This window comes from Notechis scutatus, chromosome 1 (genome assembly GCF_049901735.1).
Source record: "Notechis scutatus isolate UNSWTSFEM ecotype Mainland chromosome 1, rNotScu1.2, whole genome shotgun sequence".
Lineage (NCBI taxonomy): Eukaryota > Metazoa > Chordata > Lepidosauria > Squamata > Elapidae > Notechis > Notechis scutatus.
The window spans coordinates 159,569,944-159,596,072 of NC_142009.1; the positions used below are offsets into that span (position 1 = coordinate 159,569,944).

At 38.2% G+C, this 26,129-nt stretch overlaps 1 protein-coding gene across 1 annotated transcript; it reads left to right on the top strand.

Annotated features, from left to right (window-relative positions):
- Nucleotides 1–8,671: 8,671 nt before the first annotated feature.
- Nucleotides 8,672–25,829, top strand: TDRD6 (tudor domain containing 6). The gene is made up of 5 exons (XM_087949198.1): nt 8,672–15,340; nt 17,038–17,156; nt 17,286–17,375; nt 20,301–20,361; nt 24,534–25,829. The coding sequence occupies exons 1-5, from the start codon at nt 9,082–9,084 to the stop codon at nt 24,581–24,583; spliced, it is 6,579 nt and encodes a 2,192-aa protein (XP_087805324.1). The 5' UTR covers nt 8,672–9,081; the 3' UTR covers nt 24,584–25,829.
- The last annotated feature ends 300 nt before the right edge of the window (nt 25,830–26,129 follow it).

Below are 26,129 nucleotides of genomic sequence, written 5' to 3' on the forward strand. Positions count from 1 at the left end.
CGGCAGCACTTATGAATGGAGCTGTCTGGATCCTGAATATGAATTCACAAGGAGCCTTTGAATACAAATGCATCTCATTCACAGGCACTCAGTTTGTTGTGAAAAGCTGTTTCAGGCTATTTCCCTGTTTGCGAGAGGATGAGAATTAGCTTTTATTTCAGAGGAGCTTTCTTCCTATTTGGGGGAAACTGCTCCCCAGGTGATTTTCCTTTTGGGGAGGGGAGGCTCCTTACACTTTCTTATCACAGTTGTTAAGTGAATCACTGGAACTGTTAAGTCAGTAACATGGTTGTTATTTAAATGACTCTTGGTTCCCCATATATGTTGCTTGTCAGAAGGTCGTAAAAGGGGATCACATGACCCCAGGACATCATCATCATCATCATCATCATCTCTCTTTTATTCATGGTTTGAAACTCAGGAAACTCAGTCAACTGAACATTTAAAAATGTATCACAAATATCATTGACTAGCGCTGATGGTTGATATGGGTGGCTGCTGCCAGCATCCTAGGTATCAACCAAGTATCTTCTTAAGATGTATGATGTTCCGAGTAGCGCAGTTTTTTGCAGTTCCACTGGTGTTATTGTAGGAACCTGCAAATTCTTGATGTATTTTTTAAAATTCTTGGACATAGTACCAAGTGCCCTGATGACAATGGGTATCACTGTTACATGTTTCATCCATAATCACGTAATTTCTATGGGCAGGTCATGATATTTTGTGATTTTTTTCCAGTTTTTTTTTCTTTGACTCTGGCATCTTCTGGTACAGCGATATCAATAAATTGTACGTTTCGGTTTTTGACAACTGTAATATCTGGCAGGGTTGTGTTCCAAATGACAATCCCATCTGTATTTGAAAGTCCTACAAGATCTTTACCTTCTCATTTTCGACAACTATCATCATCCTCATCATCATCCTCATTTTAATCTTCAATTTGATTCACAGTCTGGGACTGGTAAAACTTTAAAAAGTTCAAGTCCTAACCAAGGACCTAAGAGTTGTTAAGGTAACATCTGAGTATATAGACAGTTCTGAGTAAGGTGGTTTTTACAAAGTCAGAATATTCAGGTCTGATAAGTTCAAAATTTCTATGTATCTAGGCAATCCTTTGGGTATTGTTCCAAGGGCTCCTATTACTATTGGTACAACCATTGATTTCATCCTCCACAATCACTTAGCTTCAATCTGCAGATTGCAGTATTTCGTTATTGTTTCTAGTTGTTTTTCTTCAATTCGTGCATCACTTGATATTGGAATATCAGTGAACCAGACTTTTCCCCCCACAATAGTGATTATTATTATTGTTGTTGTCATTACAGTAGCCAGGAGACCACAATGCAATTGCAGAATCCTGTTAGAGGACACACTTGTTTGCTTTCCAAGGTATACTACAGGAGTGCAAATTGGCTTCGCACCAAAGATGAGTGGCCTTTCCTCCCAAGGCCTGCTCACTTCCCACCCCACAGCACCCATCTCACAAGTTGGTACCACAACCAGGAAGGTTCAGAGCTGTCAGGAATCTGACTGACTGCACAGAGCATCAGTTCATCTCTCCACTAAAGTGGTACCTATCTATCTACTTGCATAGAACATGCTTTCAAATTGTTAGGTGGACAAAAGCTGAGGCGAATGACAGGAGCTCACCCTACCATGCAGTGCTAGTATTCGAACCACTGGAGTAGAGACCATGAAGCCACTGAGCCACTGCGCCTCATATTCCAGGACATTGCAACCATCATAAATACACACCAGCTGCCAAACATCTGAATTTTAATCATGTGAACTTAAGGATGCTGCAACCCTTTTGTAAGTGTGAAAAATGATAAGTCAGTTTGTTGTTGTAACTTCAAATGGTCACCAAACAAATGATTGTAGGCCAAAAACTACCTGTATAGAGGCTTGCTACCTCTACATTCACCTGATCCAGGTATATTTTAACAGGGTGTTATGGTACATTTTTAAGGATGCCACATTAAATGAATTGCTTAGGCATTGGCTGGCTGTATGTGTTTCTATATTCCTCCTAGATGGAGAAATATATCCAGTATAAACATGTATTGGAAATGGTAGCTGGAGAAGCATTAATATGTCACTAACTCTGGCACAACAAATTAATAGAATTGCTTAATACATAAAAAACCTGAAAAACAACCAGCAACATATTTAACAACCCCAATAAATCAATCTGTAATCTTTACAAATATACTGTTATCCTACATGTTACTGATTTGTAGAGAGTTATTTCTTCATAGTTCTTCACCAATTAATACTTGCTGCAGATACCTGGAACTTCATTATTATTTTTCAGAAACACCAGAAAGATGTGTTTATTTAGAAATGGGCAAATATTTGATTGCAAATATTAGGGGATGCAAAACTCCTAGGTGCTGAATTTTGAAAAATCGTAACTGAACATAGTTTACAAAGTTCAACTTTCTTATGGCTCAAAACTGTCATGCCCCTGGTAGAGTCTGACTCTGAGGAAGAGGAGGAACAGCCAACAGGGAGTGGGAGTGTGGCTCCAGAGGTGGTGGAGGAGGCTGGGGAAGGGCAGAGGCTGGCTGAGCAGTCAGAGGAGGATCCAGGCCCATTCCCTATCCATCCTAGGTCACGCAGGGAGGAGAGGATCAGGGAAAAGTGAGGTCTACTCAAGAGGAGATTACCATGATCCTCCTTGTGGCTTGCAGATGGGAGCTATGTATATAAGTTTGCAACTGTGCAGTTAGAATTGCTGAAGTCAATTAGTGTTCACCTTGAAAGAAGCTTATCTTTGCTGGCGTTCTTCCCATGGACTTTTCTTGGTTATTTTCCTGGAATTTATAATTAGTTATCTCGGCTTGCTTCAGAACTCTCATCAATGTGGTTTGTTTTGGTTTTCTGTTTACCTCATTATTTAATTTTGTGACTTTAAACTATGCCTAATAAAACAGTGAAGTTAAGTTGAAGGCTTTACCAGACTTTAATATATGTTTTGGGTTTGGGGTTATTTTGAGAGACTACGGGTCATCACAAAAACCTTTTGGTCAAATAAAGCCAATAGCCTTCTGTGCCTACATTTAAAATGGCTGATTTAAAAAACAAACCCTCATGCTTTCATATTTAATGTTTACAGTATAGTGCTATGTTTGAGATCATATTCCAATTCAGCAATATCAATGGTTTTACTTCTATTCTTAGTACTATACTTTTCCAGTACTTGAAGTTTTAAGTTTTGGTTTCTGCTTAAATAGACATCTTGGAGCCAACCCATGTGATTACAGGATTTCAATCATAATCAACATCGAGGCAGTCTGTTTTCTGTCCTTGTTGCCATGTCTCTTCTCAGGTGGTCATCTCCATTTAGCATTGAATCCTAATAGAATCTCTCATTTCTATTCATATTTTTCTCTTCTTTTAAAAGAATTTACATTGCTCTCTTCTTTTAAACAAAAGAGGTAATTTAGTTCAAGTATTTAGGTTTCCAATATATTAAATCAAATGTTGATGATCATAAACCAGCATAACATATTAATATATCTTTTCTAGCCCACATAAGTACCTCTCTCTTTTGAGAAAGGAGATAGTCAAAACAAGAATGGGTAATTGTAAGATGAAGTGGAACCAAAATGCAGAATTATATTTGCCGGGCTTGGCGCAAACTTCAGAGAAAATAAATTATGCCTAGTGGCAAGTCCTGTGTGTAAATTTAAATTTTATAAAGGAACTCTCATGTTATTGCTCCATTTTACATCAGTGCTCTTAGCTGATCATAACCACTCACTTCCATTGTTCCAGTATCATCCACTGAGTCCAAAGAATAGATTTATCTCTCTCAGCGGCATGATAAACCCCACAAAATCTCCCATAAAGATGTCATTTCATTTCATTTCAAATACTTACAGAATTTTTCCACACTGTTACTTTTTCCACTCCTAAATTCCTCACAACAGTTTGAAGCCATGTCACCATAATCTTTGCTGTCACTGATCTCAAATCAATCCTCTTTCCAGCTGACTAATAGAAGCCATAATTCAATTGGCATCCTGTCCTTTCTCACTGTTTTGAAGTTGTTGATGCTGGGAAATAATCTGAAATCAGTCAATCAATCAGAATACATGTAGTTACTACAAGAAGGCGTTGCAAAATCCCTTGGTTACCTTCAAAACGTCTATGAAATAATATCTTGGCATCCTGCTATGATGTCTGAACTGCTACTATAAGATGCTGGCTAAAGCCCAGGAACTGGGGAGAGGCGTAAAGAAGGGATTCTGCCAACAAGCATATGGTCAATTCAGATGAAAAGATTCCCTTTAGTATGTTTTCCTCAGCTGAGCCAGAAGTAAGTGGCAAAGAAATAAGATGACAACATAGTATTAACCTAGTCGAGGGCTGATTTTTTGAAGCAGCACAGTAACCATATAAAAATGCCCACAGACTTTCTAGCCTATCGAGAGCAAGACCTGAATAATTGTTGCAGCTATTTTCAACCCCCCCACCCAAGCAATTCCTACACTATTCAAATAGTCTAATTTGAATGCATTGATATACAGTAGTGGATGGGCTGCCCAAGAGTCTGTATTTTTGTTAAGGAAAAACAATTAGTGGCTTAGGCTGTTTAGTTAGGCAATACAACATCTTCATTATCTACTACAGAACTGGCCAATGAACACACAATGTAGTATTAACATCAGTGTCACTTTTCATATATTGCTTTGCTTATGGTACATTTTAAAAATACTACATTAAAAGTTTAGGCAAAGTTTGTTTTCATTTACCTTTATATTGAAATTGTTTCAAGAAAAATGGAAAAACTTGCTGTTAAATATTATGTAATTTTCCACTGACTTTTGGGGCGTAATTGTATTCAGTTTCTAAAAGACTTATGCTGTCTATTATGGTTTTGATTTTAAAAATATACTCCTTGATTCTGATTACATACTCTGCCATTATCTACTAGTCAGTGGCTGCCCCAAAAGAAAAAGAAATCAAAACAGAATTTTGAAAATCCAAGTATATAATGAATGTCAACAGAGTTACTTCCCTTCATGTCTATGTTCTTTTCTGAGTCAGTATAACAGTAAATTTATTTTCCATGTAAACTCAAATAAAATTTTTCCCTTTAATGCGATACTCTTTTGCAGGTGATGATATCCTGCACTGCAGCCTTATTTTTCTCCTCAGTGCTCCTTCCTCTTTGAGAAGGCCAAATTCTGCTGTGTCAGGAAGAAAGCTGAGCACTCCTTCCTCACCCTCTAAGATATAAAAACTGTTATCAGCCTGACCTATGCAGTTATTCCAAAATCCTTCAAGGGCACTCTGTTTCTACAGGTGAAACTCGAAAAATTAGAATATCGTGCAAAAGTTCATTTATTTCAGTAGTGCAACTTAAAAGGTGAAACTAATATATGAGATAGACTCATTACATGCAAAGCAAGATAGTTCAAGCCGTGATTTGTCAGCTCATGAAAACCCCAAATCCACAATCTCAGAAAATTAGAATATTACATGCAATCAATAAAACAAGGATTGTACATAGAACAATATCGGACCTCTGAAAAGTATAAGCATGCATATGTACTCAGTACTTGGTTTGGGCCCCTTTTGCAGCAATTACTGCCTCAATGCGGCATGGCATGGAAGCTATCAGTCTGTGGCACTGCTGAGGTGTTATGGAAGACCAGGATGCTTCAATAGCAGCCTTCAGCTCTTCTGCATTGTTCAGTCTCATGTCTCTCATCTTTCTTTTGGCAATGCCCCATAGATTCTCCATGGGGTTCAGGTCAGGCGAGTTTGCTGGCCAATCAAGCACAGTAATCCCATGGTCACTGAACCTGGTTTTGGTGCTTTTGGCAGTGTGGGCAGGTGCCAAGTCCTGCTGGAAAATGAAGTCAGCATCCCTATAAAGCTCGTCTGCAGAAGGAAGCATGAAGTGCTCCAAAATCTCCTGGTAGACGGCTATGTTGACCATGGACTTAATGAAGCACAGTGGACCAACACCAGCAGATGACATGGCTCCCCAAATCAACAAAGACTGTGGAAACTTCACACTGGACTTCAAGCATCTTGCAGTGTGTGCCTCTCCATTCTTCCTCCAGACTCTGGGTCCTTGGTTTCCAAATGAGATGCAAAAGTTGCTCTCATCAGAAAAGAGGACTTTGGACCACTGAGCAACAGACCAGTTCTGTTTTTCTTTAGCCCAGTTAAGACGCTTCTGACGTTGTTTTTTGTTCAGGAGCGGCTTGACAAGAGGAATATGACATTTGAAGCCCATGTCCAGGATCCGTCTGTATGTGGTGGCTCTGATGCACCACTCCAGCCTCAGTCCACTCCTTGTGAAAGTCCCCAACACTTTTGAATGGTCTTTTCCTGACAATCCTTTCCAGGCTGCGGTCATCCCTGCTGCTTGTGCACCTTTTTCTTCCACACTTTTCCCTTCCACATAACTTTCTATTAATGGGCTTTGATACAGCACTTTGGGAACATCCAACTTCTTTTGCAATTACCTTTTGAGGCTTTCCCTCCTTATGGAGGGTGTCAATGATGGTTTTCTGTCAGGACAGCAATTTTTCCCATGATTGTGATTCCTACTGAACCAGACTGAGAGACCATTTAAAGGCTCAGGAATCCTTTGCAGGTGTTATGGCTTAACTAGCTGATTAGAGTGGGACACTTAGAGCCTAGAATATTGAACCTGTTCACAATATTTTAATTTTCTGAGATTGTGGATTTGGGTTTTTCATGAGCTGTAAGCCATAATCATCTCAATTATGACACATCACGGCTTGAACTATCTTGCTTTGCATGTAATGAGTCTATCTCATATATTAGGTTCACCTTTTAAGTTGTATTACTGAAATAAATGAACTTTTGCACGATATACTAATTTTTCGAGTTTCACCTGTATACAGAATCACATCTGACAATGTACAATTTTGTTGTATCACTCATTTGTGAATCTGATATGAACATACCTACACATTTAAGAAATAAATACAGTATATTACAGTTAGCCTCCAGTTACCCTTTGAAATCAGTTACTTTTGAAATACATTTATGACACAAGGCAAACTGATCAATATACATAAGGATTCTGGATTCAATCCACTTTATAAAGTGAAAAGACAATATTCACACTTCTTAAAAAAGCATATGGTTTATCCTTCAGGCTAGGTCTTTTATCACATTTTTTCAACACGCATGTACAAATGTAAGTTTCATAATCTAAATATGAAATTTTATTATTTTATTTGCATAAAAATGGAATAAAATGAATTGACATCCAGACCTTGATTGATATTTCTTAGAAAACCCAATTGGGAATCATATGCATATAAATTATCATACTTAATAAGTGCTTGAACTTGTAATTGACATTTTAAGATTGTTTATTATTATGTTTCAGTGTTTGCTCAATGTCATCCTATACTAATTCTCAGCAATTAAAACTTCAACCAGCATCTAAGTCTTGGAGAGCTTTTGAGGAAACTGCTATTTCTATACATACAACATGCTGTACAAGTATAAACAGATTTTACAAACTATTGCTAATATGTCTGCTCAAAGCATGCAATTGAATCGAATTCTTTATTGGCCAAGTGTGATTGGACACACAAGGAATTTGTCTTGGTGCATATGCTCTCAGTGTACATAAAAGAAAACATACATTCATCAAGAATCAAGAGGTACAACACTTAATAATAGTGATAGGATACAATAAGCAATCAAATCATACTAAGAAACAGTCAATATAAATCGTAAGGATACAAGTGACAAAGTTACAATCATACAGTCACAAGTGGGAGGGGAGGGGAGGAGTGATAAGGAGTAATAGTAATAGTAATGCAGAATTTGTAAATAGTTGGACAATGTTGAGGAATTATTTGTTTAGCAGAGTGATGGCGTTCCGGGAAAAACTGTCCTTGTGTCTAGTTGTTCTGGTGTGCAGTGCTCTGTAGTGTTGTTTTGAGGGAAGAAGTTGAAACAGTTTATGTCCAGGATGTGAGGGGTCTGTAAATATTTTCACAGCCCTCTTTCTGTGATACATTATGTCTGTATATACTATTAGAAAGTGTCATGTATCAGATATTAACATGTTGGTTTGGAGAAGCTTTAATTGTAATTGGAAGATTGAAAAATGAAAGTTGCTTCTTAAAAAAAAAAGTCCAGTACAGGAAGTCCTTACAATTGAGCCCAAAATTTTTGTTGCTAAATGAGATATTTGTTAAGTGAATTTTGCCCCATTTTATGACCTTTCTTGCCATGACCATGGGGATGCTGCAACAGTCACTAAATATGAAAAATGATAAGTGATGTTTTTCAGTGCCGTTGTAACTTTGAACAGTCACTAAACAAATTAAGTCAAGGTCTGTCTGTATAAAGTTGTTTTGACCAAAGAACTCTACTAGTTGACCCTGATGAGACCATACAATACAGATGCTGGGGGCAGACTTGTATAGCCCATTCAGAAGAATATGGAGATAGAAAGCATCACCTCTTCAAACGTTATCAACCCAGAATTGAACTTTTTTTTTTCAGGATTTGTTTTGGCTTATTGATTTGATGGGCTCTTTATATTATTCAGGCTCTTGGTTTCAGTATCCTTGGTACCAGAGACTCATCTTCCTTCCCTGGGCGCACTGGACAAAACGTCTGCATGACTTTTAGCCCTTTTTATAAAATCCTTGTAGAGACCGCCTCTGCTTTCAAGTATTAAAGAACAAAAAGGCGGAAGAAACTCGGCATTCCGCCTCCTTTCCCCACAAATGCTCGTCCGCCGTGGGGCCGTTTGATTTTTATTTTATTTTTTAAAAAAGACATCTGCGCCTGCGCACTGGGCGGCAGTCAGCACGTGACCTCGGGCGCGTGGTGCCTCTTGAAAAGTTCGCCTTGAAGTTCTGCCGACTCACGCCTCCCTAACGCTCTTGTTTACCTCACGCGTCCCAGGTGTTGCGAGGCCAGAAGCCCTCCTCCTCCTCCAGCCAGGCAACGCTCGCGGGCAGGAAGGGCGGGGTCAGGCGCTTCTATGTAGCGCGGCTGTCGACCGCCGCCTGGCGTTTCCTGGGCGGTTTGAAAGGAGGGAAGAGGAGCGAGACAGCCATGTGTTCCCCGCTGCTCATCCCTGGCAGCCCGTTTACCTTTCGTGTCTCCTTCGTCGAAGTCCACCCTAACGTGCCGCTAGTGAGGCTATGGGGGCTGCCCGGCGAACGCAGAGCGGAATATTTGCGGCTGATGAAGGACCTCCAAGTCAAAGTGGGGCCCCGCTTGGCGAACGCTCCCGGGGACCGCGGGGGCCGAGGCGACGGCGACAACGAGGGCGAAGCCCTGGCTCTGGGTGACCTGTGCCTGGTGGAGCTGAGTGGGCGGTGGCACCGCTGCCGTATCGTCAGCTGCCGGCCTAAGCCGGGGCAAAACTACCGCGTCTTTCTGCTGGACGAGGGCCGCACGGTGAGCGCCAGCTCCTACTACTTGGCGCGGGGCCGCAGCGAACTCTTTCACTTGCCGTCCGAAGTCATGGGATGCATCGTTGCAGACTTGCTCCCGCCCGGCCATTTCGGGGCATCCTTGGCCACCACTCTTAGGGGCTCAAAGACCACGCTAGGATCCCAGACACTGGATTTACAATGGGGGGCTGAGGCAATCGACTTTTTGGGTTTCCTACATGGCAAAGAGCTGTCGGGGGTCATCCGAAAAGTGCTGATCTCGCAGTGCCTTGTGGTGCTGGAAGTGTCCTGGTTGCTGACACAGATGCGCCATCTTGGGCTTGCCAGTCTTACCTCTACTGCTTTTGGCACCCTACTAAGTGCTATCTTAGAAGTTCCTGAAATTGCTTCTGTCCCATTAGAGCCAACTTCCACTTTGTCCCAACCCCCAGTCCTTACTTCTGCTGCCCAGTCCAAGAAGGATCATGCCATAATGGATTTCTTCTATCCTCAACTGGAGTTGAATGTGACTGTTCCTGTGGTGGTGACTCAAATCTCTGATCCATATAGAATATATTGCCAGCTACGTAGTCTTTCTAAAGAAATCCAACTACTTTCAGATGCTATGTGCCAAGCTTTTGAGGTATCAAAGGGAAAATTTGTAGAAGAGGCTTTACCTACCCCAGGCTTTCCCTGTGCAGCCCAAGGTATAGATGGATGCTGGTATCGAACTTTGTTATTAGAAACATACCCAGCAAATGATCAAGAGGATCAACCAGAAGCAGTGGCACAAGTCATTTGTGTGGATTATGGCAGGAAAGAGTTTGTAACAAAGAGACATCTGCGCAACTTACCTGTTGAATATTTCCGCATGCCAGTAGTCACCTACCCTTGCTCACTGCAAGGTATTACCGATGGAGGTTGTGGCTGGACCCATTCACAAATTAATCAACTTAAAACATTGCTCTTAGGCAAGGTAGTACAAGCTCACATCGAAGCTTACTGTCCCTTTGAGCATATCTATTACATTACCCTATATGGGGAAGATGGTCTCAACCTTAACTGCCTGTATGGGGTGCAGGCACATTGCCTGGCTCAAAATCTCCTGCACAGTAATCAAGAATGCATCTCTGGTTTAATTACTGAATCAGAAAACTTGGGTGTCTCAGTCCAAAAGGAATTTGCTGCTTTGTCAGAGATATTGCCTAGTATTGCTGCTACTCCATTTTTTGTTGTGCGTCTGAAGGCAGGTGAATACCATAATGTTCAGGTGTCATTTCTTCATGACCCTTCAGAATTCTGGGTACAGTTGCAGAAACTTAAACAGCCACTTAGTCACCTGCGGCGAAATTTAAGAGATTTTTATTCTCGGAGTAAGAAACTAGAATGTATTCTACTTGAGCCTAAGGTAGGATCCCTCTGCTGTGTCATGTTGAAGGAAAACTCTTATCATCGTGCCCTTGTTACTAAAGTTCAAGGAAAAGGAATTGTGGTGTATTTAGTGGATTGGGGAAACACTGAAGTAGTTGACTTGTATAAAGTGAAGAAGTTGCTTCCCCAATTCAGGGAACTTCCTGCTGTGGCAGTCCGGTGTGCAGTGGATAATCCTTTCCCAGGTCAGGCGTGGAACCCAGAAGCTGTTGATTATTTTAGGAAATCTGTGCTAAACAAGGAATTGATGATCAAAGTTCTAGGCATGCAAGGAGATGTTTATATAGTTGAACTGTTTGATAATTCTCTAGTGGGAGAAAAAAATTTGGCTAAAATCATGTCCCAGAGAAAGTACATAAAGCACCATGAAGTACTAGAAACTCTCCAGGCAATATCAGACAAGCTATTGGCAGGAGATCCTGAACGTAAACCAATGAGGTTAAGACCTGTGAAAAAAATACCAGTGACAGATGAAGTAAAACATCCACAACAACATGATTCTTCAGCCTCTTCTGCAACTGAAATGTTGAGAAATGAACACCACTCCAGTCAGGGAACTTTTTATTCTTCATCAGCTCTGGATGACAGTGATAATTCATCATGTGAGATACAGAACTATTCTGAAATAAAGGCAGGCGAAGAACAGCTTGAATTTGGAAGTACAGTTGATGTGATTGTAACACACATAGAAAATCCTAGTCATTTTTGGTGTCGATTATTTAAGAATTCCCATGAACTGAATATACTTATGGCTAAAATTCAGGGTTATTGTATACATTCAGCAGAGCTTCATGAATGGCCAAATTCGGTATGTTTGGCTAAGTGTTCTGAGGATAAAAAATGGTACAGAGCTGTTATCATTAATAAGGTTCATTACCCAGAAGAGGTTGAAGTTGCTTATGTTGATTACGGAAAGAAAAAGCATGTTTCACTGAAAAATATTCGTGCAACTACAGCAGAGTTTCTGAAACTAAAAGCTCAAGCTTTCAGATGTAGCCTTTACAATTTAATTCAGCCAAAACTTACAAATCCTTTTGTTTGGGATAAAAAAGCCATCCAAACATTTCATGAATTTGTGGATTCAGGATCTAAACTGTCACTGAAATGTATTATATTTGCTTTAGCAGCATTGAATGGTACAGAACTTTTTAATATTGTTGACCTTATTACTCCTTTCGAAAGTGCTTGCCATTTTTTAATAAGAAAGGATCTAGCCACATTTGTACAAAGAGAGAAACCCTTGGTATCATCTGTTCAACTTCTGTCATACTATTACTCAACCCACAATATCAAAAGAGGAAATGAAGAGATTGTTTATGTCACACATGTTAATAGTCCATGTTTTTTTTTCTGCCAACTTGCTAGGAATTCAAATGCTCTTGAAAATTTAACTAGTAACATTAGTAAACTAAGCAAAATGTACAATTTGCAAACTTCACCCACCTCTAGAAATTTGTATCTTGCAAAGTATACTGATGACTGCTGGTATAGGGCTGTAGTAACTTCAAAAAATGATAGCAAAGAAGTTTTTTTTGTAGATTTTGGGAATACACAATTATTAAAAAATGAAGACCTGATTGTAGTACCAAATGATGCTTACGAGTTAATGCTTTTGCCTATGCAGGCTATAAAATGTTCTCTATCTGATATTGTTGATCCACCAAAAGATGCTATTGAGTGGTTTGAAAAGGCAGTGTTAGATAAGCCCTTAAAAGCTTTGATTGTAGCAAAAGATCCTGATGGAACATTGATAATTGAACTGTATGATGGTAAAGTACAGATCAATGCAAAATTGAAACAAAGCTTAGGTTTGCAGGCTAGCAAAGAGATCACTGAAAACACAGAAAACTGCACTCTGTCTTCCCAATACTCAGTTAATACGGAAGAAAACAGTGAAAGGGAGCTAGGTTTGGTAGATTTTGTCAAACCTGTCCTTGAGGAAAATATTAGATCTAGTGCTGTTTTTGAAGAAACATGCCAATTGCAGCAGAAAATTAAAAAAGAGGTAGCAAGAAAATTCCTAGGAATCACAGAAGGCTCTAGCAAAAGTAATTATGTGGCAGATTGGAGGGACATGAAATGTTTAGACCTTCATAAGAATGGGGAGATATGTGATATTAGAAATAAATCCAAATCAGTAACACATTCTTCTAAAAATATATATGAACTACCTCAAAAAAGCATAAAACCTGGTCTTAAATCTTTAGTGTATGTTTCTCACATAAATAATCTTTCTGACTTTTATGTACAGTTTGTAGAAGATGAGCCTATCCTTGATAATATATCAGAGAAAATAAACAGCTCTAAAACAGTTTCAAGCTTAGTGGGGCAACAGCTTAATGTAGGAGATTTAATATGTGCAATTTATTCAGAAGATGGCTTATGGTATCGAGCTGTAATTATTACAGAGTCCACTAGTGAAATGGTAGAAGTACAGTATATTGATTATGGCAATACTGCGGTAGTTAGCATTCATAAAACATGCAAACTTGTTGAAGACTGTTTATCTTTCCCTGTAATGAGCATCCATTGTACCCTGGGTAGTATTAAGATGTCAGAGATTTCAGAATGGACACAAAAAGCAGTGGTGTACTTCTCCCAAAAGACAAGTGAGGTTCAGATGAACGGTCAATTTGTTGAGAAAGTAGAAGACAAATGGGAAATAACACTCAGTGATGAAAAAGGTGATATAACGGTTGATATGATTAATAGTTGCCTTGAATATAAAAAATATGACCTGATAGAGACATCTGACAAAGCATCTGATAAGATAGGCAAAGTAAGCTTATGTGAAGATATTCTTTCTAATGAGCACAGTAGACGTTCAGTTAGCAAATCATTTCTCTGGAAGACACCTAAGATAGGTGAAACTATAAAAGCCTTTTCATTAGTTCCAAAGAATCCAGGATATTTTTGGTGTCAGTTCACTGAAAATGATATTAGTTCAATTGAAATAAAACTTCAGGAAGCTGAAGAACATGCAAAAATCCATGCTGATGATCTTAAAAATGGCAGTCCTTGTCTAGCAAAGTCTAGTGATAATTTATTTCACCGAGCAGTTGTTAGTCATATAGAGGAAAATTCCTTGACAGTAATCAACATTGATTATGGAATTGAGAAACTTGTCAGCATAGACGTGATCAGGCAAATTCCTGATGAACTGTTAATAATTCCACCGCAAGCATTTTTGTGTTGTCTCTTCGGCTTTAATTCTGAAAAAGGTTCATGGGCTGAAGGAATAAATGAAATTTTCTATGATATGATAGCTGATCTTCCATTAGAGATTACAATTATGGACAAACTGAACTATGGTTCTCTTGAAATTCCCTTGTTTGTAGTTAAATTGGAATGTCAAAATATAAGCATCAATGAACAAGTGAAATACTTTTGGAAACATAATGCTGAAAGTGATGATTCCACTATTGCAAATAATTACAACCTTGAAGAGCAGATTAGAAATCCAGAAAAAGAGAATTCAAAATCAGTTCCATTTGAAACAGAAATTTCTGTGTGTACAACAATGACCCCCAAAAATAGTAGTTTGGAAGATGTATTCTGTTGTCCAAATCTATTACAGTCAGTAGACAAATGTTTTGGTGTCAGAGACAGGATTTTATCAGAAACATCTGCACAGCCATCCAAAAATCAAATCAAGCACCACTTTATCACCCATGAAATATTTCATACAGGGAACCAGCAGACCACATTTGATACATGTAATAATGAAACAAGCCATTCTGCATTTGGAAACAGAAAAAACATAACAGATTCTATAGGTCTTTCTGAAATACAGCTTTCTACTTATGAAATTGAATATGATACACTTGAATCTCGGGGAGAAGCAGAAGACAAAGAAATATTAATGCTAGATTCTCCTGAAATTCAGTTGCCTTTGGATGATACAAAGAAGTTGTCAGACTTTGAGCCCTTACAAGTGTTTCCCCAATTAAATAATGTAAAGAACATGCCAGAAAAAGAGAAGTTAAAAATGTCCTTGTTGGAAGACATGCTACAGCCAAAGACAATAGGAATAAAAGCTTATGATGAAGCACAAAATAAGTCAGAATTGCATGTATTTGAACCACAACATGTGGAAGGACAGTTAGTACACAAAATAGAAGAAAATACTTCACTAATGAACGAAAATGTAATAGAAATGATGGCACCTGAAGCTTTTCCTTTACTGACTGAGAAAGCCAGCAATAATACGCTCTCTTTGCAACACCCTGCTTTGTCTGTTCCTGAAGATAATAAAATCCAGTCATTTTTAGAAATAAAAGTTAAGCCACAAGAATTCTGTTCCATTGAAGGCCTTGAAGAGTGTAAACTTGGAAAAAGTGATAAAAAGCTCAATTTTACAGAAGGGCAAACTGCATTAGGAAAGAATTATGAAGAAATGCAGAAGAGCACTCATGGAAGTTTTAAAGACAGTATTTGTGTTGAAAAAGATTATTTAACAGATATACAGCTAAGTGAACTGGATGAAACCTTAATACATGATACAGGTAAGGCATTAATGTAGACCCTTGAGTGACAAAGTTGATTTGGGATTTTGCAGTCTTGTTCAGTTAGCAAATTCAGATTGGCAAAGTTAAGTGGAAAAAATCATTGAGACAACACTGGGCAAAAAATAATGGTAACTTAATTTCTTGGAGAGGGGTTTACAATTATTTTTCAAAAGATTGAGTAAAAACTACATAACTGTCCCAATATAAAGCATAGCTCTCATTTAAGAATGTAGTTTCCAGATCCAGCTGGAGAATGATTAATTAGATCCATTTCACCTGGGAGGTACTGTATATGACTGAATTTACTTTGCCTTTGTGAATGAAATGGCTGGGAGTGTTGCCCTAATAATTCCACTTGATGTTTCAGCAACTTTAGTACTGTAAGTCATAGTATCTTTATGGGCTCCCTATTTTACTGTCTCTCCTATCTGAATGAGCTCCCAAAAGGAGAAAGGCTTGTCACATTGGGTTCCACCATGTGTCATAACTTCTAGAAGAGATCCTGTATATTTTTATGATTATGTCTAGGGTGAAAATTAGACCCATTCCTAAACTGGTAAGACCTGGAAATGAGACCACATAGTTAAATCAGACAATCGCAGCATAAGTCTATACTTGAAAAGTGTTGGAAGTATAAATGTTTGCTGCCCAGTGCATGATATTTTATTGGGATTCTGTATTTAAAAAACTGCAGTGATGTTTGCTTTTTCAAAAATTGAAAATTATAAGCAGAAACCTTAAATTTATCTTATGACATAACCATTTGTATTTCAGTGTAAGCCTATCCAGTCATTAAGGTAGGCAAGAGAGCTCCTTTTAAAAATACTTACATATTCAGAGTCTATCAATCATGAAGGAAGAACTTATATTGGCTACAAACTGCCCTTGTTAGTAGGTTCCCAGACGTTCATTTTAGGACTGAGCATATTTCACTCAAGAGGTGTTGATATTAACTCCCAATTTGTTTTAGGGCACAAATTCAAAATAGTGTAATTTTTCTTGAAATTACAGTCTAGAAACAACATGGTTAACACTTCAATTGAATTTAAAAGATGTTGTTTTAAATATCAGCTACTTGACTTTTCTGGAATGCAGTGTTCTAACTGAAAATTATAGGTATTTTTCAAACGTAATGAAATGGTTAAAAGCATGTAGCCTTGCCTTCTTGCAGTGTCATCACAAATAATATAAAACTAAATAAAATCAAGTCCAATCTTAGAGCTCTACAGGTAGTTTTCAACTTATAAACACAATTGGGACCCAAATTTCTGTTGCTAAGCAAGACAATTGTTAAAGTTGCACCTGATTTTATAATCCCCCCCATGGTTGTTAAGCAAATCGTTGCAGTTGTAAAGTAAATGTCACAATTCATAAGGAATCTGGCTTCCCTCATTGGCTTTGCTTGTTGGAAGCTAGCTGGGAACTTGCAGATGGGGATCACGTGATGCTGCAATCTTCATAAATACATGCCAGTTGCCAAGTGCCCTAATTTTCATCAACTGTAAACTACAACAGTTGTAACTTACTTTTTTCAGTGCCATTGTAACTTGGAACAGTTGCTAAATGAATGGTTGTAAGTCAAAGTTTACTTGTATCAGTAGGGATTGCCAATGTAAACTGCAGCTGCCAATCTCATTGCCCCATCTATAGTACATAGTATGAATAATAAATAAACAATGTGTTATTTCTTGCAGAAAAAAAAGAAAATATTTGCAACTTAATGGGATTTGATATTGGTTCCCAATGCATGGTACGATCTGGTACTCAGTGGTACAAGGCTGAGATTTTAGGCATATCTCCTGAAGGTACAAAGGTAAGGAATCCTGAATATATTCAGTGTCCTGGTTCATGTTACTTTAATTATGTTTCTACTATATAAATCAATGTCTTCTAATTTTCTGTAGGCATTAATATTTAAATCTTGTGTTATTTATAAATGAAGGTTTTGAATCTTTCAAATGGAAATGAAGAGATAGTCAATCCTATACATGTTTGGAATGGGATTCCTGAATTGGATTCAGATCTTACTCAGGTATATTTTCCAAAATAGTAAAAAGCAATTGTGTTATGGATATTTGCGCACTATTTTTCTCTGATCTGTTGTGATTAATTTTTCCTTCCATTCAGTGAATTAGGAACAGATTCCATACAGGCTTTAAAGTTGGTAGGTAATTCAGTACCACTTGAATAAGCAAAGTGAGTGGCAAGAAGTAAAAACAAAACTGGTAAAAAATAATACTAACATTTTTTTGGGGGGGGGGGAATTTAGGGGAATGCATTATTATCATTTGCTTAAGACAGATATAAAACTGACAACCCTCCTAGATTTTGAAGAATAAATCTCACCTGTTCCAGTCAACATAACAAACTATTGTTGATATTTTGAAGGTCATAGAGGTCCCTCTCTGGAGATAAAACTGATTTTCACCCTGTGGTCAGTGTGTAACTAATACTCCTAGTCTATTGCAGGGGTGGGATTCAAATTTCTTAACAATCGGTTCTGTGGGTGTGGCCTAATTTGTGAGTGTGGCTTTGTGATCATGTGACTGGGTGGGAATGGCTTGCTGACTGGGCATGGCTTGTATGTAAATATTATAAATATTTATGTAAATATTGATTTTTTTATTAAAAAAGAGCAACTTTTACCCAAAATCAAGCAAAGCAGGCAGGCAGATTGAGTTGCTCACAGAATTACAGATTCACTTAGAGATCAATCTATCTGCAATCTGCTACCTGAGTCTGTCACATAAAATTTGCTTGCAAGCAAACTCATAAAATTTGCTTGCAAGCAAACTCACAAAATTAACTCACAACACACCATGTATGTAAATATTGAATTTTTTATTTTAAAAAAGAGCAACTTTTACCCAAAATCAGGCAAGACAGGCAGGCAGATTGAGTTGCTCACAGAATCACAGATTCACTTAGAGATCTATCTTCCATCGGTTACCTAAGTCTGCACTGAAAAGTAGAAGCTTCAGTCCTAAGGAAGGTTCGGTTCTGCTTTTAGATTAGCTAGAAAGCAAGAAATCCAAGGATTTCTTGCTTTCTAGCTAATCTAAATCGCCGGGCAGAGCAGAACAGCTGATGGTCGGGGGGAAAAAAAGGAAAAATAGCAACTTACCAAACCAGGCAAGTTGGATGGCTCACATGCCAGGTAAGGAGGGAGGGGGAGGGGAGGGGCCAGCTAGTGGAGCGATTTGCTGATTCTCCGAACTGCGGACAATCATAACACGCATATGTCTGGTGTTTGCAAGAAATCATCAGCTGTGCCCCCTGGACAGCTGACAAGTGCTGCGTGCGGGTGTGCAGCGTTTGAAAATCCTCTTGTTTTCTGCATTTTCAACCTCCGCTGTGCCGCACAAAGCAGCTGAGGAGGGAAAAGCAGGGAATAAAGGACAGCGAAGAGCTTGGGCCAAACACCGAACCAGTTCGGTGTGCAGCTGCTCTTCGCAGCTACCGGTTCTATAGAACTGGGCTGAACCGGTAGCATCCCACCCCTGGTTTATTGGCTGAGAGATAATGCAAGTAACAGCTCACTTGTTGGCCTTTATTTAAGAATTATGATATGTGTATGACTAACCAATGAAATTCTTAGACCTAACCCTAACCCTGAGTTACAGTTATTCTTTTCTGTCATTACATATGTGTATGTTTAATACAGATAATCAATAGAAAATTATCATGATAATTTCATTATGACTCCTCCTATTAGCCATGAGAACTGTTTTAAAAACTTTCCATGCAAACAAGTGTTTTAAGAATAAGCCTAGTTAGCAAACAAAAAACTGAAATGGCTCCTATAAAGAAATTAGAAAAATATTGAACGAAGATGTCTTTTTAATAAAATCCTATGCAGAATTACCTTAATTTATGTAAGAACACATGCTTATTCTTGCTGCTGCTTCATCACTCACATATTTTTAAAGTAGTAAGGTCTAACAGAGATTCTGATATTGGTAGCCAGGTTGTATATTTTTAAAAAATAAATCTTCCTTAATAAAGCATATTGTAATAACAGGGCTTCTGGTAGGCCTCTTTTCCCCCCAAAAGTGGTTTCATTATGGTTATGTCTTTAAGCAGCCCATACAAGTAGCTTAACTACATAGCTTAACATTGTGACTGTGCTATGCAAGGAAATAAGACCTACTGTAAATCTCTCTCAGCTGAATTCCTGATGAACCTTTCTCCAATTATGCTGTTAAGGTGGGAGAAAAGGGTAGGGATGGCATTGATATGAACTTGATTCAACAACTAGCTGCCATAGTGTGCAGACATTGGAAGCAAATAATTTTGTTAGGAATTGGTACTAAGATGCAAAGAATTAAACTTTTCCATTTTTTGTGATGCATTTCAGTCCCAATAAAGTAAGGGTTTCCCCTGTCTAATCGTATTTGACTCTAATGGGCAGTGCTCATCTCTGTTTCTTACCTGAGGGGGCCCATCTGTAGTCATTTGGCCATAATGACTATATGCCAAGGCACATGGAACATGGTACCTTCCCACTGAAGTGATACCTATTTATCTATTTGCAATTGTATGCTTTTGACTGCCTAGGTTGGCAGGAGCTGGAGCAGGACCAGGAGTTCACCTCGTCACGTGGTACTTGGGTCTTGAACTGCGGGCGTTCCAGTTGATAAGCCCAGCACCTTAACCGCTAGGCCACCATACCCTCCCAGTCCTGACACACTTGAAATAAAATTAATGATTAAATATTTATTTTGTAATTATTCCCACTCATGCCATTTTCTAATAAGGATGGCTAATATTTCAGTACTAGAACAGAAGCCTAACAAGATGCAATATGGAGTGTTTTTGGACTTATTACATACAGAGGAAGTAACAATTTAAAAGCAATGAATGTTAGTATGCTACCCAACAATAAACATAGGGTACTCATTGAGTATTGTTCTGTTTTGTGAGTTCTTTTAGAAATTATTTTTCTTTTTCCTCTTAGACAATGTCCAATAATAAAACAGATTTGCACTCTATGCCAGCAACTATCTTGGCAATGGAAGGTAGGTTAAAAAATAAGATGAATGTGAATTTGTACTACACATTTTATATATGTACTGCTCTGTGCCTTTTACCATGTGTACTATTTTATTCAATCTATTTACTCACAATTCTTTTTCAAGTGTATTTTTCCTACTTGGCCAAATATACAAGTAAATCATTCATCATTTTCCAGAATTTATGAGAATAGAAATAAGATGTGTTTATACTCTACATGTTTTAAGTTGTAACAGTTCTCAGCTGAGTAGAAATATTACCAATTTCACAAAAAGAATGTTCAGCCCCACTTTTGTCTTTATAATGTTGCAAATAGATCTGGTTTTCCTCCAAAAATCTCTGCCCCAGCTATTCTGTATATTTGAAATAGCCTCCCCAAATCTGCATACAATTATTTATTGTTAAAATTCTTTTCAAAGTATCTCCTTTTTCCTAGTAGTTGGCAGCCAGTGGCTTGCAGGATGCATGCTGCTCTATAGCATTCCTTTTGCTATCCTAGATAGATGGCCCGCAAATTTCCATGGAATTGGTGGTGGTTTAAGGGCTATTGCCGGTACCAACCCTTAAAGTCATTTCATCGTAAATTAGGCTACTTCCCATTTGTGGGAAATTAATATATTTTTTCTTGAAGACAAAAAAAAAAGTCAAATCTATGGCTACAAGAAAATGCACTTCCTGCTCTATCGTGATCTACAGGGCAGTGTCTGCAGAATGCCCTTTCTAGCTATGAAATAGCTACTGCAGGATCTTACAAAAGTTTCTTGACAATCTCAAGAGGTTTTGTGATGATTGCAAAATGACAAGCCGTAATTCAGCTGTTTTCCTATAACTATGAGAAATTGGAAGGACAAATTGTGAAGTTTGTGACAGTGAGAAGGAGAAACATCAAATCAGTAACTAAGGCAACTCAAATTTGCATTTGAATCTTGTACACAAATTTCAGTGCTTTTTCTGTTTTGTGATTGTTTCCCAACTCATTCCTATGCCAGTCATTTTGTGGTACTGCCAAGGGCATTTTTTAAATATCAAAGTTGAAAGTACCTGAAATTATTTTATATGTAATTGAACCTATGTGTGCAATTTAACAGTTGTGCATTGCTTGCTTTAGTTTTTAATTTGCTCTCCTGCTTCTCCCATGTTTGAATTTTCAGTTCTCAGGACAGGGATCAGTATTATATAAAGCCCTATATGCATACTGATGGAATTTAATTATGGTTAATTTGTAGAGATGCCAGTTTATGCTGTTGCAATGTAGATTAAAATGGTTGTGATGTACCAATGATCAAGAAATTGGATGGCTAGACAGATTTCAAGAGGCTGTTAGATAAGGATTTTCGACAGATATTTGGATTTCAGTTATCTCTATCCCAGCCAAAGGACTATGGAGATTATAGTATTAAAATATCTGGGGTATAAAGATTATTTACTCTGACAAAAAATGGCTATTATTAATGGTAGTTATATGAATTCTCTAGGCCAGGGCTGTCAAACTCGCAGCTCATGGATTGGATGTGTCACGTGCTGCCCACGCCCAGTTTAGTGAAGGGGGGGAACTCCCAATACATCACTTGACAGCACCGTGACGACGCAAGTTTGACACCCCTGCTCTAGGCTCACTGATAGTATCCTTAGTATCAGTTTGTGTAGCAAAAGTAGTCTGCTCTTTTACCAGCATCTGAAATTTCAAAGAAGCAAGGATGAAAAAAGGCTGAAAACTAAAAAGGAGTTTGCTGTTTATTACCAGTCCCACTTTTCCTGGTATCCTATATTAACTGAATATCCTCCAAATTATTTTTAATGACTTCTCTGGTTTCTTGAAAGCTTATTGGATTTCCTCCTAAGTGAATTAAGTTTTCCAATCAGTAATGGTAAATTATTATTGCCAAAAATACCTGTGTGACTGATCTTACATTGAGAAATGTAGTTGCAAAAAGTATATGTGTAGTCCTGAATTTGCAACCATTTGCTTAGCAATTTGCTTATTTGAAGTTATAATATACACCTACCCCCAACGTTATTTATGACTCATCTCTGAAGTTGTTATGCCACACACACACCTGCCCCCATGGTCATGTAACTACATTTTTGGCAATTGGATGCTTTTATGTCTGTTTGCGGTTCCCCTGTGGTGTTTGCTGAACAATCACTAGAAAAAAGGTCATTATTCAGTCGATCACATGATGACCTGCTTTATAACATGACCATAACTGCATACAATTACAGTTGTAAATTTTGGAATATTAAAGTTTGCAGTCTTTGATTACTGGTGCTCTAGATGGATTCAGTGTACAACTCAACTCCCTGAGTGGATTCCAGATACAACTCTATTACTATTTGAAGAACTAAAGTATTCAGTACTTTAGTACAATCCTCGACTTAGGATTGGTTGTTTAATGATTTGGGTGCTTAGCAATTGGTTCACATTTATGACTGCTTGCAATGTGCAATCGGTTTCTGGCAAAAAAAAGTGCCCATTCAGGAGAATAGATTCAGATTTACGACTGTGTGATTTGCTAATAACCGCTGTAAAAACAATAGTATAATCGAGTCTAGTTACATGGATGCCTCAACTTACCACCACAAAATTCTGATCCCAATTGTAGTTGTAAAGGGCTACCTTTTATGTATTTTGGATGAAATACTGTATATGACTGAATGAATGGAACTTATGACCAATCCTCAAAAGTTCTGGCTGTTGCAGCATTCTTGCGGTCATGTGATCAAAATGTGATTGCTTGGCACCCTGCCCACATTTATAAATAATGCAGCATATTTTCCTACATGAACTGCCTGTTTTTCAACTCCCCTCCCTCTGTCTCGTCCATCTCTACCCTTTTTACTATCCTACACAGTACCCACCTTTGCCTATTCCCTCTGCTACCACCACACTTCTAGCTACTTTTGCTGTCTTCCTCCTCCCATTGTTGGCCCAGGATCCTGGTGCTGGCAAGGGTGCAGCCCCTGAATACACATGGCAGGGTGACAGAGCCTCCTCTGTGGAAGGAGTTCAACAGGCCTGGCCAGGGGATAGGCAGCAGGATAGAAGTGTCAGAAGAAGCAGAATGGCATGGTTGGTGGAGCCTTGTCTTTCCACTGCCAGCCCAGAAACTGGAGAATGCAACAGGACCAGCTGACAGGATGTGGCACCTTAGTCTTGTCAGCCTACAGAGTGGTGAGAACAACCTGGAGGAGTAGGACATGCTCTGCAGCTCAGGTTGGAATCTGCTCATCGCTTCCAAAGCTTTGCAACAGAAAGGCTGGGCCAAGCAAGGAGAGGGCCCTAGGTAGGCTCTGTCAATGCTTTCAACATGAGCTGCAGTGTGTGCCTGCTTTGCTCAACAACCAACACCCCAGCTCTTTCAGTTGAGGTCATTAAACAGATCATAAAGATAGGGCCTAACACCCTACCCACCAACGAGAAAAATCACAAAACTGGGGGTGTTTGTCCCAAAGTTGCTTTTTCAAGAGGCAACTGGATTTTGTTTTTTCTCTTCAAATAAAAACAAAGTCCAGTTGCCTCTTGAAAAACCACCTTTAGGACAACCATGACCTGGATGACTAAGAATCTCCCTGGATGCTAGTGTTTGCACGATATTTCAGGTCTGTTTCTTTAACTTGCAGGATTTTCTGTCACTAAACATCGGGGAGGGGAGATACCTTAGCATGCTGGGGAAATGAACCTCAAATCCAATGTTTCCTCCACTTGCAACCTGGGAAGCCAGCTAAGAACATTGCCAATGGTAGCTGGTTGTAAATACAAACTGTGTGAAATGTAGTCATATGACCAGGGAGGCCTTGGCACAATAGTTTACCGCAGCCGGAAGTGCTTTATGGGCTATAAAGTACCCGTTCCAGGGTCATCATGATTGTGAATGTTTGTTAATAATTGCTCGTAAGTCATGGACTACTTGTATACTTAACCTTCCATTAAGCAGAATTAACTTCCTTTTTCCTGAAGAAAATTGCCATTTATTGAACCTAGTCACATTAATTACCATAAATCCTTTTAGAATTTGAGCAAGAAGTGAAGAAAGAATAGAACTTTTGTATATTTCATTAGTATGACCCATGAAGGTGAGTAAATTTAGTTAGAATTTTAATTTAACCATATACAAACAGTTATGGTTGTTTTAAATAAACTTATTTTAATTTAAAATAAACTTATTTTTTCTTATAGTGGAAGAAATGACTCATGATTCAGATGACAATACATCAATTCATTTGTGACAGCACTGAGAGTACAACTGAGCAATACTAAATCATTTTACATTCAAATTTTCTCTAACTGAAACCAAGAGTTTTATCAGGCATGTCCTGTCCAAACTAGTAGCTTACAGGAGTTTTTATTCCCTCATATCCTTCAAGAATGTTTGCCATTTTTTGTGTGATGCTCCTTGTTAAGAGTCAGGAACAAGGTTTAGACTTGTACTGCTGTTCATAATCTAAGAATATTTAAATTTGGGGGCTAGTTTGCAGAGGGGGGATTATATATTCTTTCATATTTTCAGAATGGTGTGGCAATATGAAAAGGTTTTGCTTGTTAATTTTCTTTTTGTTAATGAAAGAAATAAAACATACTTGAGCTATTCATTCTGTTGTTTCATACTCTTGCATTTGGAAAATTTGTGATCATAGTGATGTAGCTGACCATATATTGAATTTTTTCATCATTTTGATCTATGCGTTAATCATAATTTCATCTATGCTTTATTCAATTTTAAAGTTAGTAGTAAGAGTTTATATTATTTCAAGGAACCTGTGTTAAAAATTAAAGAAATATAACTGAAAGTTCCCTTTTAGGTCCTCAGTATAAGATAGCATAGAAGGTTTATTCCAAATGCTTAATCAACAAAGCAGCAGTGTTCGTGCGGTAGGACTGAGAAATAGAAGATGTCTCTCAGTCATGGTAAAACTCTCAGAATCTGAAACCTAAATATGATGTATCACCAAAGCTGTGATAACAAGAGCTCAGAAAGATAGCTGATTTGGAGTACAGATTGTATTAAAGTAACAACATAACTGGTTGCCAGTTTTAAACATATTTTTCCAGTTTTGCTTGTGTTCTACTTTTCTGTTAAAATACTGTTCAAAATATTGTTATAATAAAAATACATTAAGAAATCAGTAAAAGTATTCAAAGTTGTTCACTTGAATTGCACTCCAAAGGATAACTGTTATCTTGAAAATTCTTTATTTTATTTTTATTGAATTTTTCACATTTCTGAACCACCCATCTCCCTCAGAGAGATCAATTGATTTTCAAAACTAGCTTTTATCTAAATTCTAGCCTTTCAAAAAGGGGGAAACCAAATGTAGCAATTGCATTCACATGACATGCTAGGTATGCTTACTGTTAATCACAATGGGGAACTAACTTACCAACCTCTGACATGATCTTGGCTCTTTTTTTGCCAAAGCTAGGTCTGCTTTCGGTTGTTTTGGGGTTATTTTGTTATTTCTACTTTATGGAAGTGGGAAGCCAGAAATGGCCTGATCAAAATCAAAGCCTTATATCTGGGTTAAGTAAGGTTAATCCTATGTTAAGTCCTTTCATTTTCAAAATAACCCCTGTACTGGTGAAAGGGGAAAAACATGAAAATACTGCTGCAGAAGTACTTTGTTTTGAAGATAGTCCTCTATCTCACTTTCCTGATCAGCTGAGAGCCACTTAGCCAAATTCAAAATTGCCAAATTATGCACCTAAGTAATAATTGAAATAGTCACTATACCATGCTCCAGCTGGTATTCTATATCTCTGTGCTATGCTAGATGG

Excerpts from the sequence above, each read along its gene's own strand:
- TDRD6 (XM_087949198.1), top strand. The coding sequence starts at position 9,082 with ATGTGTTCCCCGCTGCTCATCCCTGGCAGCCCGTTTACCTTTCGTGTC. Across the intron at positions 15,341-17,037 it reads AACCTTAATACATGATACAG|AAAAAAAAGAAAATATTTGC; the intron begins GTAAGGCATTAA and ends TATTTCTTGCAG. Across the intron at positions 20,362-24,533 it reads AACTATCTTGGCAATGGAAG|TGGAAGAAATGACTCATGAT; the intron begins GTAGGTTAAAAA and ends TTTTTCTTATAG.